This window comes from Cloeon dipterum, chromosome 3, assembly GCF_949628265.1.
Source record: "Cloeon dipterum chromosome 3, ieCloDipt1.1, whole genome shotgun sequence".
NCBI lineage: Eukaryota > Metazoa > Arthropoda > Insecta > Ephemeroptera > Baetidae > Cloeon > Cloeon dipterum.
The window spans coordinates 33,395,685-33,420,857 of record NC_088788.1 but is presented as its reverse complement, the minus strand read 5'-3'; the positions used below and the strand labels follow the sequence as shown (position 1 = coordinate 33,420,857).

Genomic DNA, 25,173 nt, shown 5'->3' with positions numbered 1-25,173 from the left:
CTTTGAAAGGCGTCTTTTTGAGAGCTCGAAAATTGGGCTTTGCTAAAGGCAGAGATGTGGAAATTCAGTTGGAAACGTTTTAACGTGACTTAAAAATGATTTTAATTTTTACAACATACACTTAGGAAAAAGAGATAAATTTTTCTGTTCAAAATTAGAAAAAATCCTTGGTAATTAATGCAGTTAATTTTCTCTAATTCTACATGATGACTCTTAAAAAAATCCATATGGGGTTAATGACTCTTTAAGTTTATTTTTTAATAGGAGAATGATCAAATTGTCTCTGGTGCTGGCTGTCATAGTTCTTTCAATGAGACATTGAAGTTTAGCGCAGAACATATGCTCTCAGGGCTCTTTTATTACGCAAATAATATGCCCTTTCGGAAAAACCAACACACGCGCTTCCATATGAAATCTAAATTGAATACATTCCCGCCGGCAAGTGCGTTGTGAGAATATTCGACGCCAGCAGAAATTGTGCGCGTCATCCAACAGAAGCAGCAGGTTTTCCTTGACAATAACACTCGCTTTCGGCGTCAACCAAGCAAGTCACCAAATCAAATCTCGAATTCAAATGGCTTTGTGCGAATCAGGTGTCGGTCAGTGAACCTTCAAAAGATCTACTCGACCGAATTTGCCACGCTTTAATCACAAAAAGCGGATTCCGGCGGAACAACTCGCTTTCTGTCCAACTCATTCATCCTAACTTATTTCTTTGAGAGTGTAATCGGTGCTGTTCTCGCTTTCGTATGCAAAATGCCTCTCAAGAGAGTGAGAAAAGAGCGGCTGGCGCTTCCAAGCCAGGACGGTTGGTGAGACGAGTGGAATTTTAAAGCTTTCGTTTTAATGCGGATTTTACACTGTAACTTAAAAAATATGAACCAAAGACAGTTGCTATTTTCATAGACTTTAATTTTAATTTTGAAATTAGGCGGGGATCTCGATTTTTGTATATTTTAGCTGTTCTAATGACTTTTAAAATCGCTGACATCGATAAAAGCTGACTGAAACCAATTCAAAAACTATTCAAAACTTTGATATCCGTTAGGCTATGTTTGATGATACCATATTCTTCATTTGCAAGTCTTTGTTGTTATCGGGAATGAAATTATCACGGAACAGCCACGCAACTCTGGCTAAGGCCCCAGGGTTGCAGGAGTGCAACAGAAATTTTGCTTCCCATTGCCCAACTGGGCCCGAGCGGTGAGCGTCGGCCCAAGTGGCGTCGATATGAGAATTCGAGTGCTGTGCTCGCAGCTCCGCGCCGGCGATAAGCCGCCTGTAAAGTATACTCGTCCGCTGCACAAATACGCTCTCTAGCTGCCTAGCTACCTGTCTGGAGATCATTCAAAGTGACACTTTCCCTTTCTGTATCTTTCGTCACGATAGCCGAACATATTTTTCCCTCAGATCTCACGGGTGGTGGCGCCAATTTTACGAGGCCATATAAAAGATTGCGTCTGCTACCGCGCACTACTTTTTTCCCCGAATTCGATTGATGCCATTGGGTGGGGTGACATGAAAGCAGAAAGCGGGTAACAACCCTGTTTAACTGGTTAGGGGAACCATAATTTTTTAATGTTAGAACGGAATAAGTTGGATTAATCAAAATTTCTTGTGGTTTAATATATCAGGAATTTAACACTTTTAAACGATGCTATAGCGTAAAAGTTCACCGTTGGTTTAAAATTATTTATGGCTTTTACAGTTGAGCAACGCGGCTGCCTGGTGCCGCAGCTACACCGAACAAATGCTCCTTATGATTATTTTATCCCCTTTGCTGCCAGATTTATGGACCAACTTCTCACCCTTTCCCAGCAGCCTGCCATCCGCCTCCTTAAATAAAACGCTCCGAGTTGATTCGTTGAGGCGGAAGGAAAAACCGCATTTTTTCCCAAATTGTCCTTAGCAGAAAAGTGTGCTCAATGACACAAGCACTCTGCGGAATTGCGTGTTTTTCGCACAAGAGCGTAATTTATCTGTCACTTTTCCCAATTTAAATATCAGACTGCTGACTGCGCGGGGAGTAAAAAAGCCAAAGTTAACGCTGTGCTCGCTGAGTCTCCAAGCCACTCTCGCTTGAAATTTTTCGTCAAGCGATCAAATTACGAACAGCAGCGTGGCAAGGCATTTAATTCGCTAAAAGGTTCCATTAGGTGGCTGTTGTTCCGCCGTGTTCCAGTTTGCAGCCAGCGACTATTACCCGTGCATTATTATCTCGTTCTGCTGCTCTCGTGCTCACAATAAGAATTCCGTCAGCCTTTTGTTTGGCGTTCTAGGCAGGCCTGTTTGACATTTTACTCCCACCGCTTTTGCCACTGAAATACACACCATAGCATTGACATTTCGGATGACTTTGAAATAAAAATGTGCTTTGCCTTTCACTGATTTTAAGTGAAACCAAAAGGGAATTTTTCCATTCTGGTCATGGATCTCATAAAAGCCCCGGGGAAAATAGTTGATCAGATTAAGTGAATTTAATAGAAAAGGCGATGCAGAGAATGTTTTCTTCGGATGGAATCAGTGCTCATTCCCCTACTGACAATGAGCAAAACTGACAGGGACACGAGCAGATTTACAAATTCCTTGATCAGATTTGATCTGCTGCTTATTTTCTTTTCTAAACAGAGTTAAAATGAAATATACCAATAATTATATCGGTTTTCGGCAAAGCTATTTATAACCCAAAGTCATTGACGAAATTTGTCTCCTCGGGCAAACAACAAATGCCAAAATAACGAAGAGTGAGTGAAACTGTAGCAGTCACATGCTTGGAAACAATTCTCAGTCAACCCCCTGCTAGTGCCGATCGCAAGTTTACTCTTCGCCTCACAAATTGTGTTTACTTTGGCAAAGTACTCCCTCAAGGACTGACTCGGGGCCCAATTTGTCTCCATCAGCGTTCAATTAACACTGCGTGTGTTCTGCCAGAAGAAACCTGAATCAGCGTCGGGCCGTCTCCGCTTAAGTAGCAGCATGATTTAATTAAAACTTTTATGTTTATCAGCAATGTCTATGACATGCTGTTAAAGTTCCGCGGCTGCGGAGCGGCACCCGAGGCTTAAGTCTGCATTTCTTGCATGGAAATAGTGAAAAATTGCACGCCGGGGAGGAATCGATATGAGCGACTGCCACCCGAGGGAGGCGAAAAAGACTGAGAAACGGGAAAGCTTCGGCACACACGTCGAGTTTAGTTTTCCAGGCACGCGTCCCTGTTTCTCGAATACGCCATTTTTGAAAACAACACCGCCTGTAATTCCGCTGACTTTGGTTCTTTGCGGGACGGCCATGTGCGGGATGCCCTTTCATTTTGATGTGGGCGCCGAGGGCGCGGCTTTTTGGGTCATAACTGATTCTCTTTGTGGTTTTCCGAGTTTCATCTCGTTAGCGGGCCGCACACGCACCCAGCATGGATTTCTGAGGGGAATGACACGGCGCGTGCCACAACTTCCAGCGCAGTTATAATTCCTGGTAGTAAAATGATAGCCGCGTCTCGCATCAATAGGAATTGATCACTTGATTTCGACTGTCTAAATTCCAGATTATATTTAGTTACACTTTTGTCCGTTGTAGTTGTAGGGGAAAATAAACCAGAACAATCCAAAATAACATTTGAAAAATAGTACAAATTTTCAAAATGTTTATTAAAGCACAATTTGTTTCACAAATCTTTAAATGTTAAAAATTAAAAAAATTAACTTTTACTTCTGTACTTCATCAAGGAGAACACACTTATTGATACGAAAAGTAGTATTTTGTTACTAACATCATACAGTTTTTTTAGGTCTTGCCACTTTTCAAGAAATTTTGGCAATTTGAATTTTATTTTAAATTTTGGCTTTAGAATTATAAATAACGGGAGCTATTCCTTTGGAAAATTGTCATCTTTTATTAAACACAAAATCGAATTGTAGCGACAAAACACCATATTTATCGGTTTAATGGGTGCGTTCTCTTTGTAAGTTAAATAATTTGGTTTTATAACCATAGAATTAGCAATCGTCTCAATGGAAAGATTTTAAATTAAATTTGATTCGCTATAATATGTTAAAAATTTTCGTTGAAATTCCAAATAGCCTAAAAGTATTCGTCAAAGCGTTCTTGCGTTTACTTTTAACCCATCTCACAATCAGATAGCGCGGGCCGTTCAATTAGCCCCTGCATTTCTTGGCCCACGTCAAGGTCTTATACTCCTTGGTCATTAAGGATAGAATCGAGTTGGCAGCGCTTGGAGCCCGGCCGACACAATGATTACAGATCAGGGCTTTGTTTCCAGAGAGAACCGCCGGAAGCAATTCCCGAGCCCAGCATCCCTTTCGTCTCAGAATCAGATCCGCCGCTGCACTTCTGCACTTGCACAACAGTCTGGCCGAATTTTAGACGACGAGCTGCCGAGCTGATGTCGAATTGTCGTCCACTTGACTTGATGTTTGCCGTGACATGTCTCGACGGCGGCAGGTGTGCTTTCTCTGAGTCGTGTTTGCCGGCGAAAGGACCCTCGAGGGAGGCAGCCGGCGCGGCCCCTTTTCATCCCAAGTGCACGTAACCAGAGTTAACGTGGCACGACGCCGGAAAATCGGCTCCTTAATAAAAAGGCAGGAAAAGCGGTGGCCGACGCAGATCTTTTGTTGCGCAATCAATAATTCTGCGTCGCAGACTCTTCAAAGCGAGTGAGTCTAACCGAGCGCATTCAGCCGCCTCTCTATTAGCCTAACTCGATGGCATAAACGGGACGCGGGAGCAGGCTGCTGATCTATTCCCGTATCGTTTTGGATGCGTGTCGTTCACTTTGAGTTCAATAGGCAGGAATGGAAATTTATAGCGAATCGAGATTGAAAGGAGCATCTCGCTTTTTCATGAGGCTTCGAAAACGGAATAGATTAATCTTTCCTTGGAATTTAAAATTTCGCCAGGATCTTTTCATCTCAAATTTTTTTATGAGAACCTATATTTATTTGTTAAATTTCCCCAGTTCACATTCCTAAATAAATTTTCTTGGAATGCTAGTCTCATTCATGGAACAAACTTCGTTTCAAGGGAATAATCATCATGTTTTAATCATAATAAAATAAATTGTCTGGTTTTGAAATATAATTGATTTAGAATATGTTTCGCAAAGTAATATTTTAGCTCATCCCTGCAAATACCAAATAAACAACATAATTGTGTTTATTTTGTTCTTCAAAGGACTATGCTTGGTTCTGTTTGAGTCTCCTCTTTTGAACTTCAGCTTATATTAAATTGCAACCAAAGGCGGTTAAATTTAAACGTTAGACTCCCCTGCTAGGTACACAGACGGGGGATAAAAAATTGTCGTTTCGCTGCGTGACAGGTGCGGAGGGGATGTTCCTTGGCTCTTTCTGCGTCGAGCTGTATCGATCCCGAATTCCTCGTAAATTTCGAGCGCATCAGGAAAACGTGACCTGCGAGATTATGCGCCGCCGTCTTGTCTTTCCTTCTGGCTGCGCGAGAGAGAAAGAGAGAGGGAATAAATACTCGTCGGCGCGATTAATCAAAATGCCAAGGGATAAACAATTTGGGCGGCGGAGCCAGCCAAGGTGCATTAAAGCGCATGGATCGGCGTTTTGGCATTTGCGGCGTCGCGCTCTCGTGACCCAGTGAGTGCCGATTTCCTCGCTTTTTATTTACTCACGCGTGGGAATGCAGCCAACTTGGATAATTCACTTCTTGCGAATCTGATGTATGATTATTGTAAGTGGAGACTGGAGACGATTTAACAACAAGATTGATCTCGCGTTTTATTCCTAGCCTTGGCAGGCAATTTTCTGATAGCCCTTTTTTGCTCACAACAAACCATTCCCTTCCAAGATTTAGATAAATCATGTTCATGCAAAATTAATTTCGCATATGAATTATAAATTAAATACTGATGCACGAGGATGAGATTGCAAGGATTGCAATTTAAATGGATACTATGCATTTGTGTTCACTCTCTCTAACTAGTTTAATATTAACTTTATTATTTTTTGACAGGTTATAGCTGAAGTAAACAAATAAAATATAAATGCTTTCAATCAAAATACTCAACTAAATCGGCCTACACTTTAAACACAAATTCTACAGTTATAGAAAATCTTTACAAGAAGAATTAAAAACCTCAAGAAGGTTAAATCTCCTATAAAACCACATTAAAAAAACCAGCGTTCGCATCTCATCTCGTCTCGCTGGTGGTTCAGGTTGAGCTTCTCCTGGGGAAGAAACGATGCATGAAATTTAAAGAAAAGCGCAGCAACTAACCCAGGAATGAATTCCTGAGGCGCACCACAATTTGTTTCACAGGCGGGCAGCACATAAAAAAATCGAGCCTGCCTTCGCGTGGGGTCCGATCCGTCCGATCATTCATGACTATGTATCTTCCTCTCTCATCCCCCTGAAAAGAGAAGCCTCGCGCTAATGATAATAACCGCCGCATTCAAATCCGAGTTTTCCGAGCAATTTGTCAAGTCACGGACCGTTCGTTAGTAATGAAGTCGTACTCAATTTTTTTCCCTATTTGTTGCAGGCGCAGGCGGAAGAGCCGGCCGACTAATGGACAGTCCGCGCGCCCTCGACGTCCTGCCGCTGCTGCAGGAGCGGCTGGCTGAACTGCCGGGGGCCAGGGACCGACGCGGAGGGCCGGTCCTATTCTTCCCGGCCACGCCGAGACGCGAGCGGGCCAAACCGGAGGACTACAGACGCCTGCTGCAGTACCTGCTCAGCATACCATGGTAAGGATTGCAGATTCCTTTCCCAAAATTTAATTATACAGTTAGTTGAATATCTACGTTAAAATATTTTGGGGTGTATCGGTCAGATGCATGGGCGTTCCTCTATTTGACTATGATTAAAGTAAAGTTTTACTTTTAAGAAAATTAGAGAAAATCCTTTTTGACTTTACTTGAAATGCTATCTAAAAATGAGGAAAATGCTAATAGTTTACCAGGTTATGCCATTCAATTTTTGAGAAAATCGGCTCACAATCTAAACTAATTAAGCGGCGAGCACTGTCTCCTTATTGTATTTAAATAATTACTTATTCCTCTCCCGAAGGGAAATTTAGCTCATAGTTTGCATTTGCACACCATTGAATAAATTGCGATGAGAAGAATCGAAGTCAAGAGAAAAATTCATTGACAAACCGTTTGATGTTTCGAGAAATTGGACAAAATCTGAAATTTAGCTGTTTCTCTGTCCTGATTTCATTCTTGCACATTGAACAGATAAAATTTTGCTAAATTTCACAAACATTTATATATAACTCAATGAAATACTTGTCTCGCTCTAGTCAACAATGCAAAACGTTCTTAATTGTTGGCCTGTAAAGCTCTACTTTAAATTTCAGTGACTATAACAACTGGGTTTCAAACAAGATTTTATCATAAACTAAAAAAAAATGGAGAGTGTCTTGTACATGACTCAATCTTTGTCTGACTTAAAACATTCAAACTAAAATAGATTATTAAAAGAATATAAAAAATTTGGGAATTTAATCTTATTTGCAAGCACATCAAATATTAAAATAGTTTCTTAAGAATCTTGTAAATAATTGCTCCTTTCTTTATTTGTACTAGCTAAGTAAAAATAGAACGCTCCTCTCTTCGTTTTAAGAAGCGAGAAATCTTGTTTAAATAAAAGCAAGGGATGTATAGTGCTGGATCATTAAATATTGCACGCTGCATTTCCCTTTTGAAAAATACTGCGTCTCGGTGCATTGCAAAGCTTTAGAGAATGTATAACGGGGTGCTTGCGGTAATTACTGCAAGTCTGCCCAGCGCGCAGTTGTAGGCGCTTGGTGGCCATCGGCACGGCACACTGGTGTGAAAAGGTTGCCTCGTCGAGTGCTGGTGCTTAATTAAGGTTCTGCCAGCCGGCGGGGTCTTAAATAATTAAAACTAATGAGTGAGTTGCTCTCGCAAACAAATTTCAACTCCAGCAGTTTGTTTGTGAGCCAGTTTATGTGTGTATGTGCGGGTTTATTTATTTCCAAGTGGCCTCCTTACTTAGCGTCATCTGCTTCTTTTGATTACCCTAGTTGCCGCGCGGAGCAAAGGGCCAGACCGTTTTAAAAAAGTGCCCTCTTCCACTTGGCAAACAATTGCTAGCATTCATTGGTTCAACTAGTTGAATTAACTTTAATTAATTGGATATCGGTGTGCTGTTCACTTTCTACGTCAGCTCTGGCTGGTCACGTTTGTTTCCTCTTGGCAACAGCTGGAATTTTATGAAATAACGTATGGTTTCTACAAGAGATTAAAAACGAATTACTGAAACCAAGGCTATAGGCATGAGAATAAAGCGCTTTTTGCGCAGGCTTTGCATCTTTTTTGGCAGCTGTCAGTTGTTGCTTAAATCAGATATCGTGGAAAATGGTCATTTTTCTATCTTTGAAAAAATGTCAATTATCCTACATATTTGATGATCGTTTTTATTTGTCGAAATATTGACCGGTGGTTTTATGCCCTAATATAACAGGAAAAAATTATTTTTATGAAGTTTTGGAAAAACAAAATAAAGCACTGCAAGTTTGGGGAAATCCCAGGAAGATTCCCAGCCCTGAATGCACCTTTTTTGGCAACTGCACACCTGTTGTGTATAAAAATGTTATATTTCATTTTTATAGGAGTTTTTATATCTAAGCTCTCATATTTTGAGAGCAGATGAAGAGACAAAAACCTGCACATCTTTAAAATCTTTTTATAATGATCTGTAGATTCTCCATTGCTGAGGAGCTTCAAAACTGGTTTTCATATAATATTAAAAGATTGCTGAAAGATGATTGAGCGAGAAAATTCAGTTTGACTGCTGAGTTCTGAATTACTGTATAACTGGATTTCATCTTTTCAGAAAGGACAATGTAATTGAAACAAGTGTGTTTTGCTTTTAACGCGTTCATATGCTCACGCAAATCTTTGGAGGAAGAGCAATAATTATTTAGCACCGCACCCCTTTACGAGGCGCTTAATTGCACTTCTTGCGAAACTGCCGGCGCCACTTTTGCTAAACGCCAGGAGAACTTAATTTGCCTGAGACTCGCAATTAGCCCAAACAGGCGCTTCTCTTTGAATTTTTCTTTTTTCTCTCTCTCCAGCTGTCTCAACCCTTTCACCGTGCGGAAAATCAGATTTGCCGCAGCACTTTGTGCGCCCCTCGCAAGAAGCCGATTGCTATACGCGCGCGCACCGTGCTGTCTGTACTGGCCGCGCTAATTGCTAATTGAATCATTTCAGCGAGGAGCAGAGGGAGCTGGGCTTCGCGGTGGTGATCGACATGAGGGGCTCCACCTGGAGCACCGTCAAGCCCATCCTCAAAGTGCTGCAGGAGCACTGTAACGCACTCATCCACGTAGCATACATCATCAAGCCCGACAACTTCTGGCAGAAGCAACGCACCTCCCTCGCTAGTCACAAGTACAAGTTCGAGGTAAGAGGATCGCCGCACGCTGCATCGCCCTCGCCGCTCTCACGCATGTCTCGATTTGCAGACCTGTTTGATCGGGCTGGATGCGCTCCCCAAGTCGATAGACACATCGCAGTTGACGCTCGACCTCGATGGCTCTCTTATATACGATCACGCTCACTGGATCGAGATGAGACTGGTAAAATCAGTTTTGGCATTTTTGTTAAGCTTGTTTTATCTCTAAATGTGCAATGAATTAAAATTACATGTTGGGAGAAAAAAATCTTAGCTAAAACAGGCTTTGATCAGATGGTATTAAACGTAGAAAAATATATTTATTGATATTAGTAACCAAATCTAGCCGAATAATGCGTGGAACTACTGTAATTGCAATGAGACTTAAATTTAGGGCAAAATTACACTTTCCAAAATTGAAATTTAAAAAAACATACCGAAGTCCCGTAACACATTTTTTATGTTTTTATATTGTGGTAATCTCAAAAATAAAATTTCTTGTGAAATATTAGGTCAAGTTTTAGTAACCTTGACCATTGATCTACGATGTTTGTCAACGTCTCAAAGTTGTTAGACGTTTAATGTAGATCACTTAATAAATCTTATTGTTTATCAATTTTTTTTTTACTTAAAAGTACATTAACAATTCCCTGAAAAATCAACTAAAAATTGGCCAACATATGATACAAACATAATTGATAATTATTATACATGAATTTTTTATAAGTTATATACTAACTATATTCAAGCTGTATATTAAGGGATAGATTTTTATTTTTTTCTTCATTCTGATGTTGCTGCTTCGCTTTGCTCTGAGAATGACATGATTGTACTAAAATATACTTTGCTCACTTTCATCCGCTTCACAATATGGATTTCTAACGGTTGATAGATTTTGCTCATGCTTGAAGATATCATTTTTCACATTTTCCTATGAATGCCCTAATTCATCTCTCCCCTTTTTCAGGCGCTGGAAGATTTCCTCTGGCAGGCAGCCGACCTGCTGGACCGTTTGGACGACCTGCAAGAGGATCTCTCCCGAGGTGACCTGGCTGACGACCTGGCCGGGGCTAAAGCCGCGCTTGACTTGCACAATGAAATGAAAAAGAAGATTTTAAAAGCTCCTGTAGAAGAAGTAGACCTGGTCGGGCAGCGGTTGCTGCAGCGGCTTTCGGGCGAAGGGGGACCAAGTGGTTACGACTCTGGCTACTCGGGGCGGGACTCTGAGGCCAGCTCGGGCACAACCAACCCTGACTTGCAGGCCTGCGTGCCTGACATCCTGCAGCACCTGGAGGCCGGCAGAACGGCGCAGCAGCAGCTGCTCTCACTGTGGGCTCACAAAAAGGCTCGTCTGGACCAGTGCTTTCAGCTCAGATTGTTTGAGCAAGACTGCGATAAGGTTTGTGCTTGAAAAATGCACCCAGTGGTCCGACGGATAAGTGGATCTTTGAACATTTTCAGATGCTGGACTGGATCTGCCGCAACCGAGAAGTGTTCCTATCAAACTATGTCGAGATTGGTCATTCGTACCAGTTGGCTCAGCAACTCCAAGAAGAACACAATCATTTCACCGCCAACTCCATGGTAAATTTGATTATATTTCTCATGCGACGTAAAATATAAAAAAGGAACGTTTATAAAACTGAGGAGGATATATTTTAAAGGCGATAATTTGTACTCCTTGCAGGGAAATTATTCAGCTAACAATGAAACTCATAGGATTCAAAGTTTTAGTATTCGGAATCGTGTAGTACAAGGGAAAATGTTTTATTTGTCGTTTAAGTTTGTGAGTCATTGAGCTCAGAAGGTTAAAAATCCCTATAAGATTTAAAATGGGAAATGATTTAAATTTAATTGTGAAGCCAGTTTTCATTCAATCGTGATGTCTCTGCTTGACAAGAGGAAGAAATCGATGGTTCAGTTTTAATTTACTGGAAAAGTACCTAGATTAATGCAACTCAGCAAATAGTTAGTTAACAGTTCAAGATAAGGTTTTCAAGCTACTTGAGCTGAATACCGGGTCATGTAGATCTAATTTTGTCACGAAGAAAATTTTTAAAATTTCTAATTTTTTCCGGTACGGACTTACCAATTAATTTATCTAATTGAACAGTGTCAAAAAAGGCCGAATTTCAGCTAAATTGAGCAAAAATTGTAAATTCAAATCAATTTTGAAATTTTGGGTGTTCAAAAATCAATAAATTTCTACCACTGTGCGTGGCTCGATCAGAAAAGCTAAAGGAATTGAATGATTTCGCCATAAACTAAAACGTAGAAACCTTAGCCAATCATGACTGTAAATTCAAGTACTTTCAATTGATTATGTCTCAAATGCAGATTAAAATGTAACCTATTACTGTTTAATATCGTACATAATTGGTATTTTATTTGCTAATTAAAATCACTTTTCAGAATGCCTTTATAAATATAAACCGAGTTCTGGGAGCTGCGAGTCGCCTTCTGGAAACCGGCCACTATGCTGCGAATCGGATCAGGCACGTCGCAGGGAGATTGGAGAGGGCTTGGAAGGAGTTTGCCGCCGGTCTGGACGAGCGGAACGCGGTTCTGAGTTTGTCGGTTATGTTCCACCACAAGGCTGAACAGGTAATTTGGCCACCGTGAACCTTCCCGTCCAATTGCATATCCCGAAATCTAAAGTGGCCTGTTCAAAACCACCTTTTATGCATTTTATTTGCGCTGGGATCGCCCAAATCTCTCCAGTGCTAACATCTTCCCGGTGAAAACTATAAGATTCTTTCTTCTCCCTACAAAGTCAACATGTCTCTAAAGTGTAACCCCATTGATTTCTAATTTTGCTTCCAACCTGCAGCTGCACGCTATTGTAAGTGACATTCGATCTTGAAAAAGATTAAAACAATTTTGCTGTTCTCTTGAAATGCACAAAATACTGCACCTTCTGCACCTATAGCTCTTCACGTGATTTGAATGTTTTTACGACATATCTAGACGATTGAACAACGTAAATAGAAAAATTCCAAAATGGGAACCACACACACAAGCAGCATTATTCTTTAGAGAGATTTGCAAATAACTATTACCATTTTGTACATCTATTTATTTTTACATATACTTTGAATTTGGTCTGTTTTTTACTGTTGTTGTTTGAAGTGAGATCTTCTACTCTTGCATGGTTTGTCAGTGTGAAAGAAGCGCTTTTTGCGCTGTTCCGATTGATACCTTTTGGTCGTAAATTGCAGTATGTGGAGAGCACGCCTGCCTGGAGCCAAGCTTGCGAAGTGGGCAACGCACCGAGTGATATTTCCGAGTTGGAGGCTGCGATCCACTCCCACCAAAGTCTCTACGAAGCCATGTGCCAAGCATACACTGAGGTGACGACACAGTTCGATTTTCGCCAAATTCGTATCGTTTCCGAAAGAGCCTTTTGTGAAGATGTCGGGGGGATTTTGTTAAATTATTTCAGGTTTATGAGTCCTACCAGAGTTTACTAGATGGTTTGGACAGAATGGTGATTCTGAGGCATTCTCAACAGTCGCCACCATTCTGCGCCTGTCATCACAAAGTATGTCCCACCCCGTTTTTTTGTGTATAAAAAGTACCAGGGGTCGATTGGCGCGGAACATCCAAACTTCTTGTCGCTTCCTGTCTTTTCGTTGACATTTTTTTAACTTTTGTTCATACTGGTGGCCTGCTTTAACGGTGGAGGTGGTGGTTTGTTCATTTCAGGTTCATAGCACCAGCAAAAAGCTTCTGTACCAGCTTGATCACCTGGTCCAGGTTTGCAATCAGCCAGGAATGGAATCCGACCGCAAACATGTAATTAATTCTGTTGATACCTAGGTTTACAATCGTTTCTTCACAAACTTTTATACTAGATTTGCAATCATTCGGTTTTGGTGATTAAATTTTCTTTTGCTGCCTTTAAGAATTCATCGCTTTCATAGACTAGTTAATTATTTTAATAGCTAGTTAAATTAATCAATCTAATTTATTCTTGTATGCATCATTTTGTCGATTTTGACTGTTCAATTTGAAAATGCAGGGTGAGGGTCCTTCCTATGAAGGCAGCCGAGGTAGCGGTGGTGGAAACCCAGCCGCCGACTACTCTGAGGGTGCCGGCCATGTTTTAAATGTGATACACCAAATTTTGAACCACCACCGAGCCCTTGAGCAGCGTTGGCACTCAAATAAAATCAAACTGCATCAAAGACTGGCGCTCAGACTGTTTCAAGGCGACGTCAAGCAGGTATGAAAATTATTTTTGTTTCTTTGGATACATGAAATAATTTGAATATTTGTCTTTTCCACCTGATTTTTTGTCTCCTATTGTACTCTGTACTGGAATCCAACCAAAATCTCAAAAAATATTTGTTTGTTTATGATTTTGCTAAATTGGTGTCAAAATTACAAGTTCAGACGGTGAGATGAGACAGGGCAACAAAATTAGCTGAAATATTATTCGTAAAAATTTAAAAATAGTGGAATTTTAAATTACTTTTAATTGGAAATTTTATTGAATTTCTCTTATTATTACAAATTAATATTAATTACAGTTGGGAATTAAGATACTGTACTATGAATTTAAGTTTCTTAGGACTTGAACGTTGAATCCTAAAAGCTTCCTTTTTAAAAACAAGGCTTTGAGAAAAATAGTCAACTTGTTCTGCCTTTTTTTGTGATCAAAATTTTCAGTACTTGCTTTAAAATTGTTTTGTAGAGGCAGTAGAAACTGTAAAACATCCATCCTTCCCTCTCTTAAAATTTCCACTCCAACGCAAAGCCACAAAAGCAAGACATCTGACTTTGAGAAAACCGCTCTCAAGACGTACGCTATATATTCTAACTCTTTCTCATTTTAATTGTTGCTGACAGGTTCTGGACTGGCTTGACAACCACGGCGAAGTGTTCCTTTGCAAGAACACTGGCATTGGCCGCTCGTTGGCCAAGGCGCGCGTCTACCAAAAGAGTCACGAGCACTTTGAGCGGGTCGCACAGGTAGGACCTCTTCACACTCTTCTTCCCTTGCTCATTATTAATGCGCCACTCCTCGAGGGGACTAATTAAATCTGTCCGCGCGCGCGAGAGCACTTTTGCTCGAGTACATTTAGTAGTTAGTTGGTAAAAGTACAGAGGGAGACGGCCGGGTTTCGTGCTAAAGCGGCGCCTGGAGTGGGGTCACCGCGCGAGATGGCGCTGATTGTGCACCGCGGCAATCGTTGCCGGCGATGATGTGACCCTAGAAGGAAAAGGCGGGCGTGCGTGCAGACTTATTCCTTTTCGGTGCGCGATCATGTAAAGGTAACGGAGAGTGAATCGGATCGACGCCGCTCTAAACAGGAGGCTGGGGACTGTTGTGGAAACTAAAACGTGAGTTTTTTTCACGCTGACGTACTCTTTTTTCCTCCTGCGCCTTAAAGTGATTTTTATATTTGTCCTTTTCGTGGAGTTATATTATTAATATTTTAGGACTCTAAATTTATAACATTTTTAGACTAGGATTTAATTAGGTCTATACATATTTATTTTTGTCCTTAAATCAAATTGACGAGGTGGTTAATAGAGTGCCGGAAATTTAAGAGGAATATTAACTGATTGTTCCATTGTTAGTATCCTCTTTCTAATTTTTTCAGAAGGCAAATTGGTTGTAGTAACTAGAGAGCAGCACACGATAATAGAGCACCGAAAAGTGGCACCATTATTTGCGCCAGAGCTGCTCTAGCTCCCCGTATCCATTCACTTCACCGCAGCAGCAGCAGCAGCAGCAGCCTTTGTTCGCGGCGGGCCAATTATTTTTATTATATCACGGCGGAGACGTCTTACGAAATCGAATCCTGCTGCTACTGCTGCTGGACAAAGTGCAGAATGCAAATCGCGTGCAGGAAAATAAGAGCGGCCGAAAATTAATTCGGTCATGGGAATCCGCGGCACGAATGCTGAGCCTGAACGCAGACAATGGCAAATAATCCTTAACATGAGTAGAGTTCTTTACCTGAGTATATGTACGCGCGGAGAAATTTGACCCCAGGCACAGAGGGAAGCTTTAGTACGCACACAAAAAGGCACACACGCGGTGTTAGATGTCTGGAGATGCCGGCTTTTCGAATCACATCGCATGCAAATTGAATTTGGAGATTCTCTGAAGACGTCTCACTCACGAGGAAAGCGGAGGAGGCGTTGCATAATTGGCCAAACCAGCGTGTTGGTTGCGTGGGTCTGCTCGTGCTTTGTGTGAAGCCGAAGCGCCTCGTGATGTATAAAGATGTTCACACCTCCTAACATCAGTGATATATTGATCGGCTTTACTGACCAAAAATCTAGACTCTGGATTTTTTGTTGCAAGATATCGAGTTAATCACGGCATGTGAAGTCTCCAGCTTAATGTGTTAAAACTTGACATGTTTGCTAAACTGTGAAAAAATTGACTCTAAAGCTTTCAGCAGTACAATAAAAATCTTTCAATCCGCATTTTTTTAACAGGATAACGTTTATAATGTTTTTTCCTCTTCAGGAAAATTGAATTCAAATCGCGTAAAAATATTCTTTTGATTATTTCCTGAATTTGGCTTTGAATTGTCCATTTAAATTAAGCAAACAAAAAATAGATGCATGCGAGAGTTCCCATCAAATGAATGAAGGAACGAAATTGGTGTGCTGGAGGCTATAAAATAAATAAGCTTAATTGCATAAACTTTCCCACGTGTTACATAAATCACAAAAAGCAGCTGCCTCTTTTTTATGCACCGTAACAATTATGCCATAATCTCCGATCCGGAGCGAAAAATCTCTAAAAAATTAATTTTTATGCTCAGATTGCGTGTCTAATGGAGCAAGAGAATGCGACTGGTCTCAGTCTCTTACCGACTGATGTTGACAATAATTAGACGGAAATCCTTGAATCCACCGATATAATTCCCCTGCGTCTCGACGGCAGCCGAAATATTAATACTATCGAGAGGGGAAATCTTCCTTAGAAGCGTGCTTCTCCGCATTCCGTGCTACACGCTGTCGTTTTAATTAAACACGCCACTCGTAATTAACCTTGCACCGCAAAAGTTTGTTGTGTGCATATAAGACAATCTGGGCCTGAGATTATCCGTGTTAGGAAATTCTTGCTGCATGAGTTATTATTGTCTTACCCCTTTTTGTCGTAAAATCGACGCTGGGAAGGGGTTAATTAATGTCTCTGCGCGTCTGAAATAATTAATCTGCGTCCCCTGAACCTCGTCTAAGTGCACTTTGGTTCGGGAGATTCGCGTGGTGTAGCTTTTTGCTGCGACACGGCGCCGGAAGTAGCTTTCTGGATGAGCACCCGCTAGCATTTTTTCATTCACGCCCTCATTAAGATTGTTTTGGCGAGAGACCTTCACTTCATATGTGATTGATGCAGCTTTCATGTTGCGTACTCTACTTCGGCTCGCTCGGACGTTAATCACGGCTTTTTATAGCTGTTTAACGTATCATGCCACGGGCCAGACTATAATAGCTTTTGACAAAGCCTCTGATGAAATAATACCGTATCTTATAGGAACACTTTTTCTGTGCTGCGTCTGATGTGCTAAAATTAAATAATTTGATTAGACTAATTAATACTAGTATTCATTTACTATTTCAAAAATATTTTATTCAGGAACTAGTGTATGCGAAACGTTCATTGGGAAAGAGAAAAATAATTTTGCTCAATTAATCTTCATAAAATGACAGTTGTTACAGAAATTTAAAACAAAATTTGACAGTGTATTAACAACAAGAAAAATCTATTATTTAATAAACTGTTCACCAAAGAAAATGTGGCAGAAATTTTGAATAAGGGTCTTTTCACCTGTCGCTAAATTTAAACTGACTGCTGTGAAATTCTCACACAGGCTGCTATGAAGCTGGCTGTCGCCGGTTTTCGTGTGAAACTCTACCGCTCGTCGGGTTGCAATCACTGCTGCTTCTCATTTTCCACTCACGCACCACCTGGCTCTCTCCGTCTTCAACTCTTTCAGTCGTCACCGCCGGTTATCCTCGGCGACAGAAAGAATTTGGCCGCGTAGACGGGTCCCTTTCTGCCGATTTTTCGCCGGTGACAAGCTATCGATTGAAAGTGGCAGTTGCGCGTTTATTGAATTGTCAATTAAGCGCCCTGCTGTCACCGACGAGCGATTTGCATACTGGTCATCATGTGTGTATGCTTCCCACTTAATTTAGCCCGCTGCATTCCACGCCGCTTTAATCTCATTATGTGCACGCTTGGCTAGTCTTCGACAGCGGCGGTGGTGGTGGCACTATCGAAACTCTCGCACGGTCTGCTGCGTCTTCCCAATGGACAGATTTTCGCTCTATTCTGACAACTCACTCTCTCATCTATTGCTAATTGAAAAAAAGAGTGGAGCTTAATGGATTTCCTTTGCTACTTCAGCTTGAATGAATTGCTAACAAATCGCTAATTCCTTACAAGATAAGGTGGCAGAGACAAAATTGTGTTGACACAATCTGTCTCGTTATGTTTTAACAGGAGCCAGCGCTCTGCCTGTCCCTTCTAATTTGCCTTTTTAAACTTTTCCTGCAAACTTTGTGACTACATTCTCATTCCAACTTTTCTATACACGAATTCACGCTCCAGCGCATCTCGTCTCGCGAGTGCAAATTTACCGAGGGCAGATCAAAAGTCGATGCTACCAAATGCCGTGTGTTTGCCTCTTTCGCTGTGAGAAAGCTCAACTTGCTCCATAAATTAGACGGGAAAGGAGATCGATGCGCGCATCAAGCGGAGCGACTCGCTTCCTGCACCAATTTGTGCCTTACCGCCGCTTTGAAGAGCCAAACAGAGTATAAAACTGTTTGCTCAGATCACAAGCTATCAGCGGCGGGGTTGTTTGACCATGTTATTTATTCCGTGTCACACACGCTGGACCACGGAGTAGCGAGCGGCGGGCTGCTCTCTCATCTCACGTGTGCTCAGCAGAACAAACAGCCTAAATATTCGGCAACTGCCGAAAGCCGCCCATGTCAGCGTGCACACTCGAGCGCAGCCACTGCCACCCTCCTCCCTGCTGGCTATTATTACGCAGCTCGACGGCCATGTTCCCGCTCGGTATTTTACCATACGTGATGAAAACATTATATTGCGCGTGTTTCGTCCCCCTGGCTTGGCTTCTCATTCATTTAATTTTCTGAGCGGTGCTCTTTCATTTATATATTTCTTTCAGCAGGTAGTGCTGTGTTTATTCGAGTGTTTGCTTCAATAAAAGCTTGCCAAACAGAGCAAGATTCGGAGTCCAGAGAGAGCAAACACAAAACCGAGAGCCTTGCTGATGGATGCACTCGTTTCCGTTCCGACGGCGAATTTTCTAAAACGAGAAAGGAAGGAAAATGACAACTCCTCCGGCTCACTCGGGACAGAAATGGATGTTTAATTTGCGTTCGTTCGTTTTTTCCATGAAAAGCTCTCTCAGCGGAGTAAAAAATAGCTCTCTGACTCCACGGAGTCCCTTTTAAGAGGAACAAATAAAGCCTCTCTGATGCAAAGGATTAACCTTTTTGTCTGAAACCCTGACGCAATATGTAAGGCAAAATGCGGTTGTGTTTTTCATACAACCTTCAAAGCTTGACACCTCGGCGTTCCCTTCTATGCGGAGAAACTACAAACACATTATTTTTTGTTACGGTGACTTCATAACTGCTCTGAAGATTTCTCATGGTTTTTACTCAAAACGTTGAAGTTAGCTGAAACATAATAACACAAACTCTCCAGACTTTTATGTTTTACGTGCAATTTTTTAAGGTGCAATTCCAGAGAATAACTGGCTGGTGCTTGTTCAGCTGCACAAGGCAGCTATATTAATACATTCATGAGACAATTGCACGAAACAGAAATATGTATGCAGCGTGGTAGACGGAGTCAGTCAATTGTTCATTATAGCCATTCATTAATTTTAAAAATACTTTTTTAGTGCATTCTTTAGGTTTGACAAATAAAACGCCCTCTCTTCAAAAGTAATCTGGAAATCTCTGAGCGCACGCCGACTGCCGAGCCATTGAAGGCAATGCACGGGTGATTTATTTTCCATTTTCTTTGCGGTGATAACGCCCTTCCCGAAATAATACCCCGCGCCGTGCACGGCGCACCCCTTTGGTCGCGGCGTGTGCACTCGGTCGGCTCGCGAGATAAGTTCGCATTACTCTCAAAAGTGGAATGGCAATCAGCGCGCGGTGTGTTGCTATACACGCGTATATATGCTATGTATAGAAGCAGCGTTTCTTGTGCGCGCGCGATTCTCCATCTCTGCCAGCGGGCGAAGTAATTAAATTGACGACCTACCCACTTTTTTGCTTTGAAGAGGTGCTCGGCGCAAAAAGCTGTCGCTGCACTGCAATCTTGAAAAAGAGTCCCCTGGCTGTCGCTGCTGATGCGATCTTTTGAGGCGTCCCTCCACCGCCCTCGGCGCCCATAGTCAGATTTCCAGCAGCCGAGGAGTCGTAAATCTTAGTCGCCGAGGGTTGCTTGGTCGTGCGAGCAAACATATGTTATCATTTGTAAAACGCATTCGTGCTTTAATATGAAGTTGTCACCACGCGCCTCCCATTCCTGTTTATTTGGAATCGTTTTCAAAGCCAGCGCATTCAAATTTTTTGTAACTGGATCCACGGTTGTTGACGTTTCCTAATGCGTTTATTTACAAATCCTAGAATAAAAAATTCCCTGCATACAAATGTGCCTAAATTGAGCTTGAATCCTGGATTTGATGTCAAATTTGATCGACAGCGTAAATTTGTTCTGAGCAAAATCACTAAATCATCAGTAAAATGAAGTTTTTGCAGTTTGCAATTTATGTTTGAATTTTTGATTCAAGCAGGGAAAATCATCAGTGCAAACACTTTTAATAGATAAAGAATTATTAAAAAATTCAAAAAATCAACTTCTACTCTCCTCAGGTATAAATATTTATTCCATAATAAAAAAACTATATTGTCGCCAAAGATTCTTCTTCATTATCTTCCATTTCATGAAATTTTGTTGCATTATTCATGTAATATTCTTCAAATGGACTCGTTTGTACAAGTTAAATTAAAAAGCACCATCCGTTAATTTTCTTCTGAATTGGCTGGACACGCAACATTTTTACACAATAAATAAACTTAAAATTCATGATGAAACATTGAACATTGCGATAAAGTCATGCAAAAATAATTTGGACGGTGACGCACCAAATTTTGCTCGTAAAATGCTTGTACAGCGGAAACTGCCTCTTTCCGCGACTCTCAACTCACGAATAAAACCATTCTTCTGTCCTGCACGTTCATTAAAACCGTGCGGCGGGCAAAAATGTTGAAAATTCGTCGGCTGCAGAGACAAAATTTCCGGCCTCTCCTAGGCTAAAAGGAATTAAAAATTCCGTCGCCATCCGCTGAATCTCACACTCCATTGAAGGTCTCGCGCGCGCACGACGTCAGCCGACTTTTATTAACTTTGTATTCGGGCCCTTGGTTCGAGGTGATATACGCGCATTTCCAAAGATAGCCGGTATTTTTATCGCAGCGCATCCCCTTTTGTGTGCACGCTTGCATAACTCACCGTTTATTTTCCCCGCTGCTCATTCATATGCGTTCAATTTCCCGGCTTTTGCGCCGTGCCCTTTCTGTCTCTGGCTCTGGAAATCCTCTGGTTTTACCCCAACTGCTGCAAACCGAATCTGCTCGCTCTCGAAAGCACCAAAAAAGCAGCCACGGACTCTGCGCCGTCCGCCCCATCATGATAATCTGACGCAGAGAATCTCTTTTTAAGGGAATAATTAAATTTTAAGCCATACATAGAGGCTCGCAGACCACTAGGGTCGCCAAATTGAAATGTGGACAAAACGATCTCTTTTTTTGTGATGAATGGACTTTTTTAATTAAGACTAAAATACATACTTTCGGTAAATTATTTCATTTCCTTTGCACATTTCGCTTTTAGTAGAGCGCGTTACAGGCCAACAATTAAGAATATCTGTTTACTGTAGCTAGTAGGTAATTGAGTTTGTGAAATTTAGCAACAGTTAATCTCTACAATGTGAAATAATGAAATCAGGACCGAGGAACAGTTAAATTTCAGTTTATGCCAAAATTCTCGAAAATTAAACGGGTTTCAATGATTTCGAGCCCTCGTCGCAATTTATCCAACGGTGTGTGAATTTCGAATAAAAATTTCCAAAATTGAGAAATAAATCGTGATTTTATTTTGGGCAGAAAATGCTTGATTAGCATGCAAACTTTTGAGCCGATTTTCTCAAAAAGGTTAAGTATATGTGGGAAATTTTTAGATTTTTGCTATTATTTCAAGTATAGATTTTTTTAAATTTTTCCGTAAAGCTTTACTATAAACTGCTACAAAATACTGTCAAATCGACGGCTGTACCTCGCTCCATTGTGATATTTTTTCCAAAAACAAGCAACGTTTTCCAGTCGAAAACTGGATTCGGTGGCAGCTCCAAATGCTCAACCGCTCTGACCGGATGGAGGTGCACTCGTTCTCGGAACAGGCCTGTCGACGGTGCAACGTCCTGAATGTCGTCGCGCGCGTTTGCGGCCGGCGAGCCAACGGAGAAGGTCAGCCGCGCGCAAAGAGTATTAGAGCCATGCACGTACACGAGTACGAGTACTGAAAAAGCGAATGTAAAAATAGAAAAGTTCTGGTTGTCACGCCCGATTGGGCTTGTATTTATGTGCGGCCGGTCTGCAGTTAGCAGATTATTGTTGTTGTTATTATTACTCTGGCACACATAGCAGCCTCTGTTTGCTTGGAGCGGCGCTCGCCTTGTGTGCTGTGTGTTTTATTGTCTCTATGGCCAAAAACAACGCACACACACACACACACACAGCGTAATGAAATGGAGGCCACTCAGTGCTGATGGAAGTCCATAACTCACTCTGCACGTTAGCATTTTACCATTTTCCATAAGCGGTGGTTTTCCTTCATGCAGAGCGTGAATTATGCTGCGAGATTTTTAATTTGTGCTCGTGCTTGCAAATGAAAACTGGTTCTCGGCGGTGCGTCGTGCGGGAGGAAGGAGCACGAAAGCCGATTAAGCTTTCGACTCCTGCCGATTAGCTGAGTGGAATTAAAATTTGAGCCGACGAGATCTTGTTTGGTGGGCGCCGCGTGGAATGCATATATAAATTTCACTGATAGGATTTGGAAAGTGTACGAACGGAATTATCGGTTTCATGAAGCGAATGGCATGGCACATTTCTGTCAGCACCATTGGGGTTTGGCTTGCACGATTGCTGGAATTATATTTTGGTTATCACCCACAGCCTAAATCTCAGCAAAGTTTAGAGCTCTAAAATTGAGTGCTTCTCAAAGAGGGTTAATGCCGACGAACTCAGAAAGTACTTAAAATCTCAAGTAAAAGTTATGTGTAAGCTGATTATCTAAAGAGGAAATCATCTGCAAGTTTGCGATCACTTTAAAAATTTACAAAGAAACGTAACTTCTTTGGAGAAAGAAGAAAGTCCCCAAAAAGATTTATTGATATTTTTTTGTAGAATACACGCAACAGATTTTATTTTATAATGTCATCTTTTTCTGATGCACACGCTTCTACTGTTGAGAGTTTTCCCCCAGTTTCTCACTTTTTTCCCGAATTGGACGCAGAATATTAATCTTTTATGGTTTCGGCCAAACCTCTTATATTTCCACTTCCGTGCAGCAAAGTTGTGAAGTGTGGAGAGCTCTCCCTGCTGCTTCAAAGCAACCCGCTGCACACAAGTTTTGCAATATCTTGCACGGGAAATAGGGAACTCTCGTGAGTTGGGCTCGCACGACTTGGAATCTTCGACGACGTGCGAAATAGTGCATAAATTATTCAGCCGCGGAAAGCTGCCGCCTGCGGCTCGGGTCGAGCGCGAGTTGCACCAGGATTCGGCTAGTTGCTTTCGTCGCGGTGTGCTTTACGCTTTTTATGCGCCGGGACGTGTATAAAACATGAAAAAATATGCACACGGCGCGCTTCATCGCTGGCGGCTTATTATAAATAATGAACGCGTTATTATCCGCGAATAATAAAAGAGTGGTGAGGACACATGGTGCATACGCGGCACTCCGTTTTATATGCGCGGGAAGCGCAGGGAGCACTCCCGTTATTACGAAAAATTGCATCGTGCGCGTCGGCGAAAAGTGTAACGCGCGCACTTACAATATTTCGTGATTACTCAGTCAGGCCCGCGGCTTTGGTCAGCCCGAGGCGAGTGACCTCACGCCGATGACCAATTTGGTCAGCGAACAATAAACCTGTTCGCGGCGATTGCACTTGCACCGCCGGGTTGATTGGCGACAAAATCGGCAGGTTTTCAGCTCGAAATTCATCCGTCGTCGCTGCAGTGGATTTTCTGCTTTTAATTAAAATGAAATGCCGCGATGTGGTGGCCGCTGGGATAATCTCGGTGGAAGTATGTCGGTCTGAAAAAAAGAATGCACGCGCGCACATGAAAGTGCCGCGGGGACTCGAATCAAAACCGTGTTAGCCGCGCCAGCTTTGGCTGCCCGCCATCCTCTTTAGTCCCGGCTGGTTACGAATTCAGAACCAGTTCGCCGCCTGCCACACACTGTAGCCTGCTTTATGCTAATTCCCCGCTGGACAATATGCCGGCCTCGTGCCCACACTCTGCTCCTGCGCTGGCCACGAATGTATAAAAATGCTAACGAGCTAATTGATTTTTTAATAAGCAATCTCGTCGCTTCGGGATTATTCCTGTCAAGATCGACACGCCGTGTTGATCCTACCCGCTGACCTTTCACATGCGTAGGCGGGGATTATATTAAGTGTTTTATGATGTTCCTCTGGCCTTTCCGGCTTGAATACTAATCCGGATTTCAGTCCATTTCTCATCCCTTTGGGGATCAACTTTCTCAGCATGAAGTCAAAACATCCTATATACCACGTCCAAAAATACGGATTATTAATTCAGCTTCTTAGCTCGGCTAATTTCCCTCTTGATTAATATATTTTTCAAACTTGGATCTCTATATACAGCAAAATACTAATTTACAACTCTGAATTACGTCACGGCAGCGGGAGAACATTAATTTGCATTTGCATGGCCGCGAGAAAGGCAATTAAAACGTTTTCCTCCGGAGACGCTCCGCGAAAACCAGCTTCACGCGCGAATTTCAACCCTGCTGTGTGTCAGAATTAGCTGGAGAGAGACGCTGCCGCAGGGCGGGCCGTGAATTAAGTAATTGTTTCGTCCAGAGAGTTGTGCGCCAAGACAAAAGCTTGGCAGCAGCAGCCACAACCCGGCTTTGCCGGTTTTCTTCTTGATTTCCAACCCTGGAAGCCCTATTGTGAAATTGCCCTGCATAATTAACTCGACCATTAAGTCGGCTCGGCAAGGTGCAGCAGCGGATTAGCGTCAATGACTGCTGCCGCCGCCGTTTGGGCTCTCGAGAGCTGGGCACACTCGAAAGGATTCGCCTGGCGTGCTTTGCCGAAAGGGTTCACAGAGGCAAGCCGCGTAATAATGAGCCCGAGATCGGCGGCCTCTTGAAATTTCAGTCCGCTCGATGCATATTAATTGTTACTGGAGCGTTTGTCTTCGTGCGTTTGACATTTATTCATACACGAATGGCATTGTTTGGCGTTCCGTTCAAGGTATACCGCACCGTCCCCGACAGAAATCCGCGGCTTCTGAGCTAGGAGGAAACTTTGAGCACTGAGTAACTCGTGAAAACTTGGATTAAACGAAACTTTTTGAGCGAAAAGTTGCGACATTTAAAATAGGGATGAATGTTGCTGTTTGCTTTGTTTGGTCTAAATTTTA

At 42.0% G+C, this 25,173-nt stretch overlaps 1 protein-coding gene across 7 annotated transcripts in view; it reads left to right on the top strand.

Moving 5' to 3' along the window:
- trio overlaps positions 1–25,173 on the top strand; it is a 126,450-nt gene that overhangs the window by 38,725 nt on the left and 62,552 nt on the right. For 4 of the 7 annotated variants that reach the window (XM_065483889.1, XM_065483887.1, XM_065483884.1 and 1 more), the window contains 11 exons: positions 6,524–6,728; positions 9,228–9,420; positions 9,482–9,595; positions 10,379–10,810; positions 10,873–10,995; positions 11,824–12,015; positions 12,242–12,253; positions 12,630–12,761; positions 12,854–12,952; positions 13,433–13,636; positions 14,263–14,385. In XM_065483889.1, coding sequence (XP_065339961.1) covers positions 6,550–6,728; positions 9,228–9,420; positions 9,482–9,595; positions 10,379–10,810; positions 10,873–10,995; positions 11,824–12,015; positions 12,242–12,253; positions 12,630–12,761; positions 12,854–12,952; positions 13,433–13,636; positions 14,263–14,385 — 1,803 coding nt within the window. In that variant the 5' untranslated portion in view covers positions 6,524–6,549. Of the gene's footprint in view, positions 1–6,523; positions 6,729–9,227; positions 9,421–9,481; positions 9,596–10,378; positions 10,811–10,872; positions 10,996–11,823; positions 12,016–12,241; positions 12,254–12,629; positions 12,762–12,853; positions 12,953–13,116; positions 13,207–13,432; positions 13,637–14,262; positions 14,386–25,173 lie in introns of all 7 variants that reach the window. The other 3 variants (XM_065483885.1, XM_065483886.1, XM_065483888.1) reach the window with 3 other exon arrangements.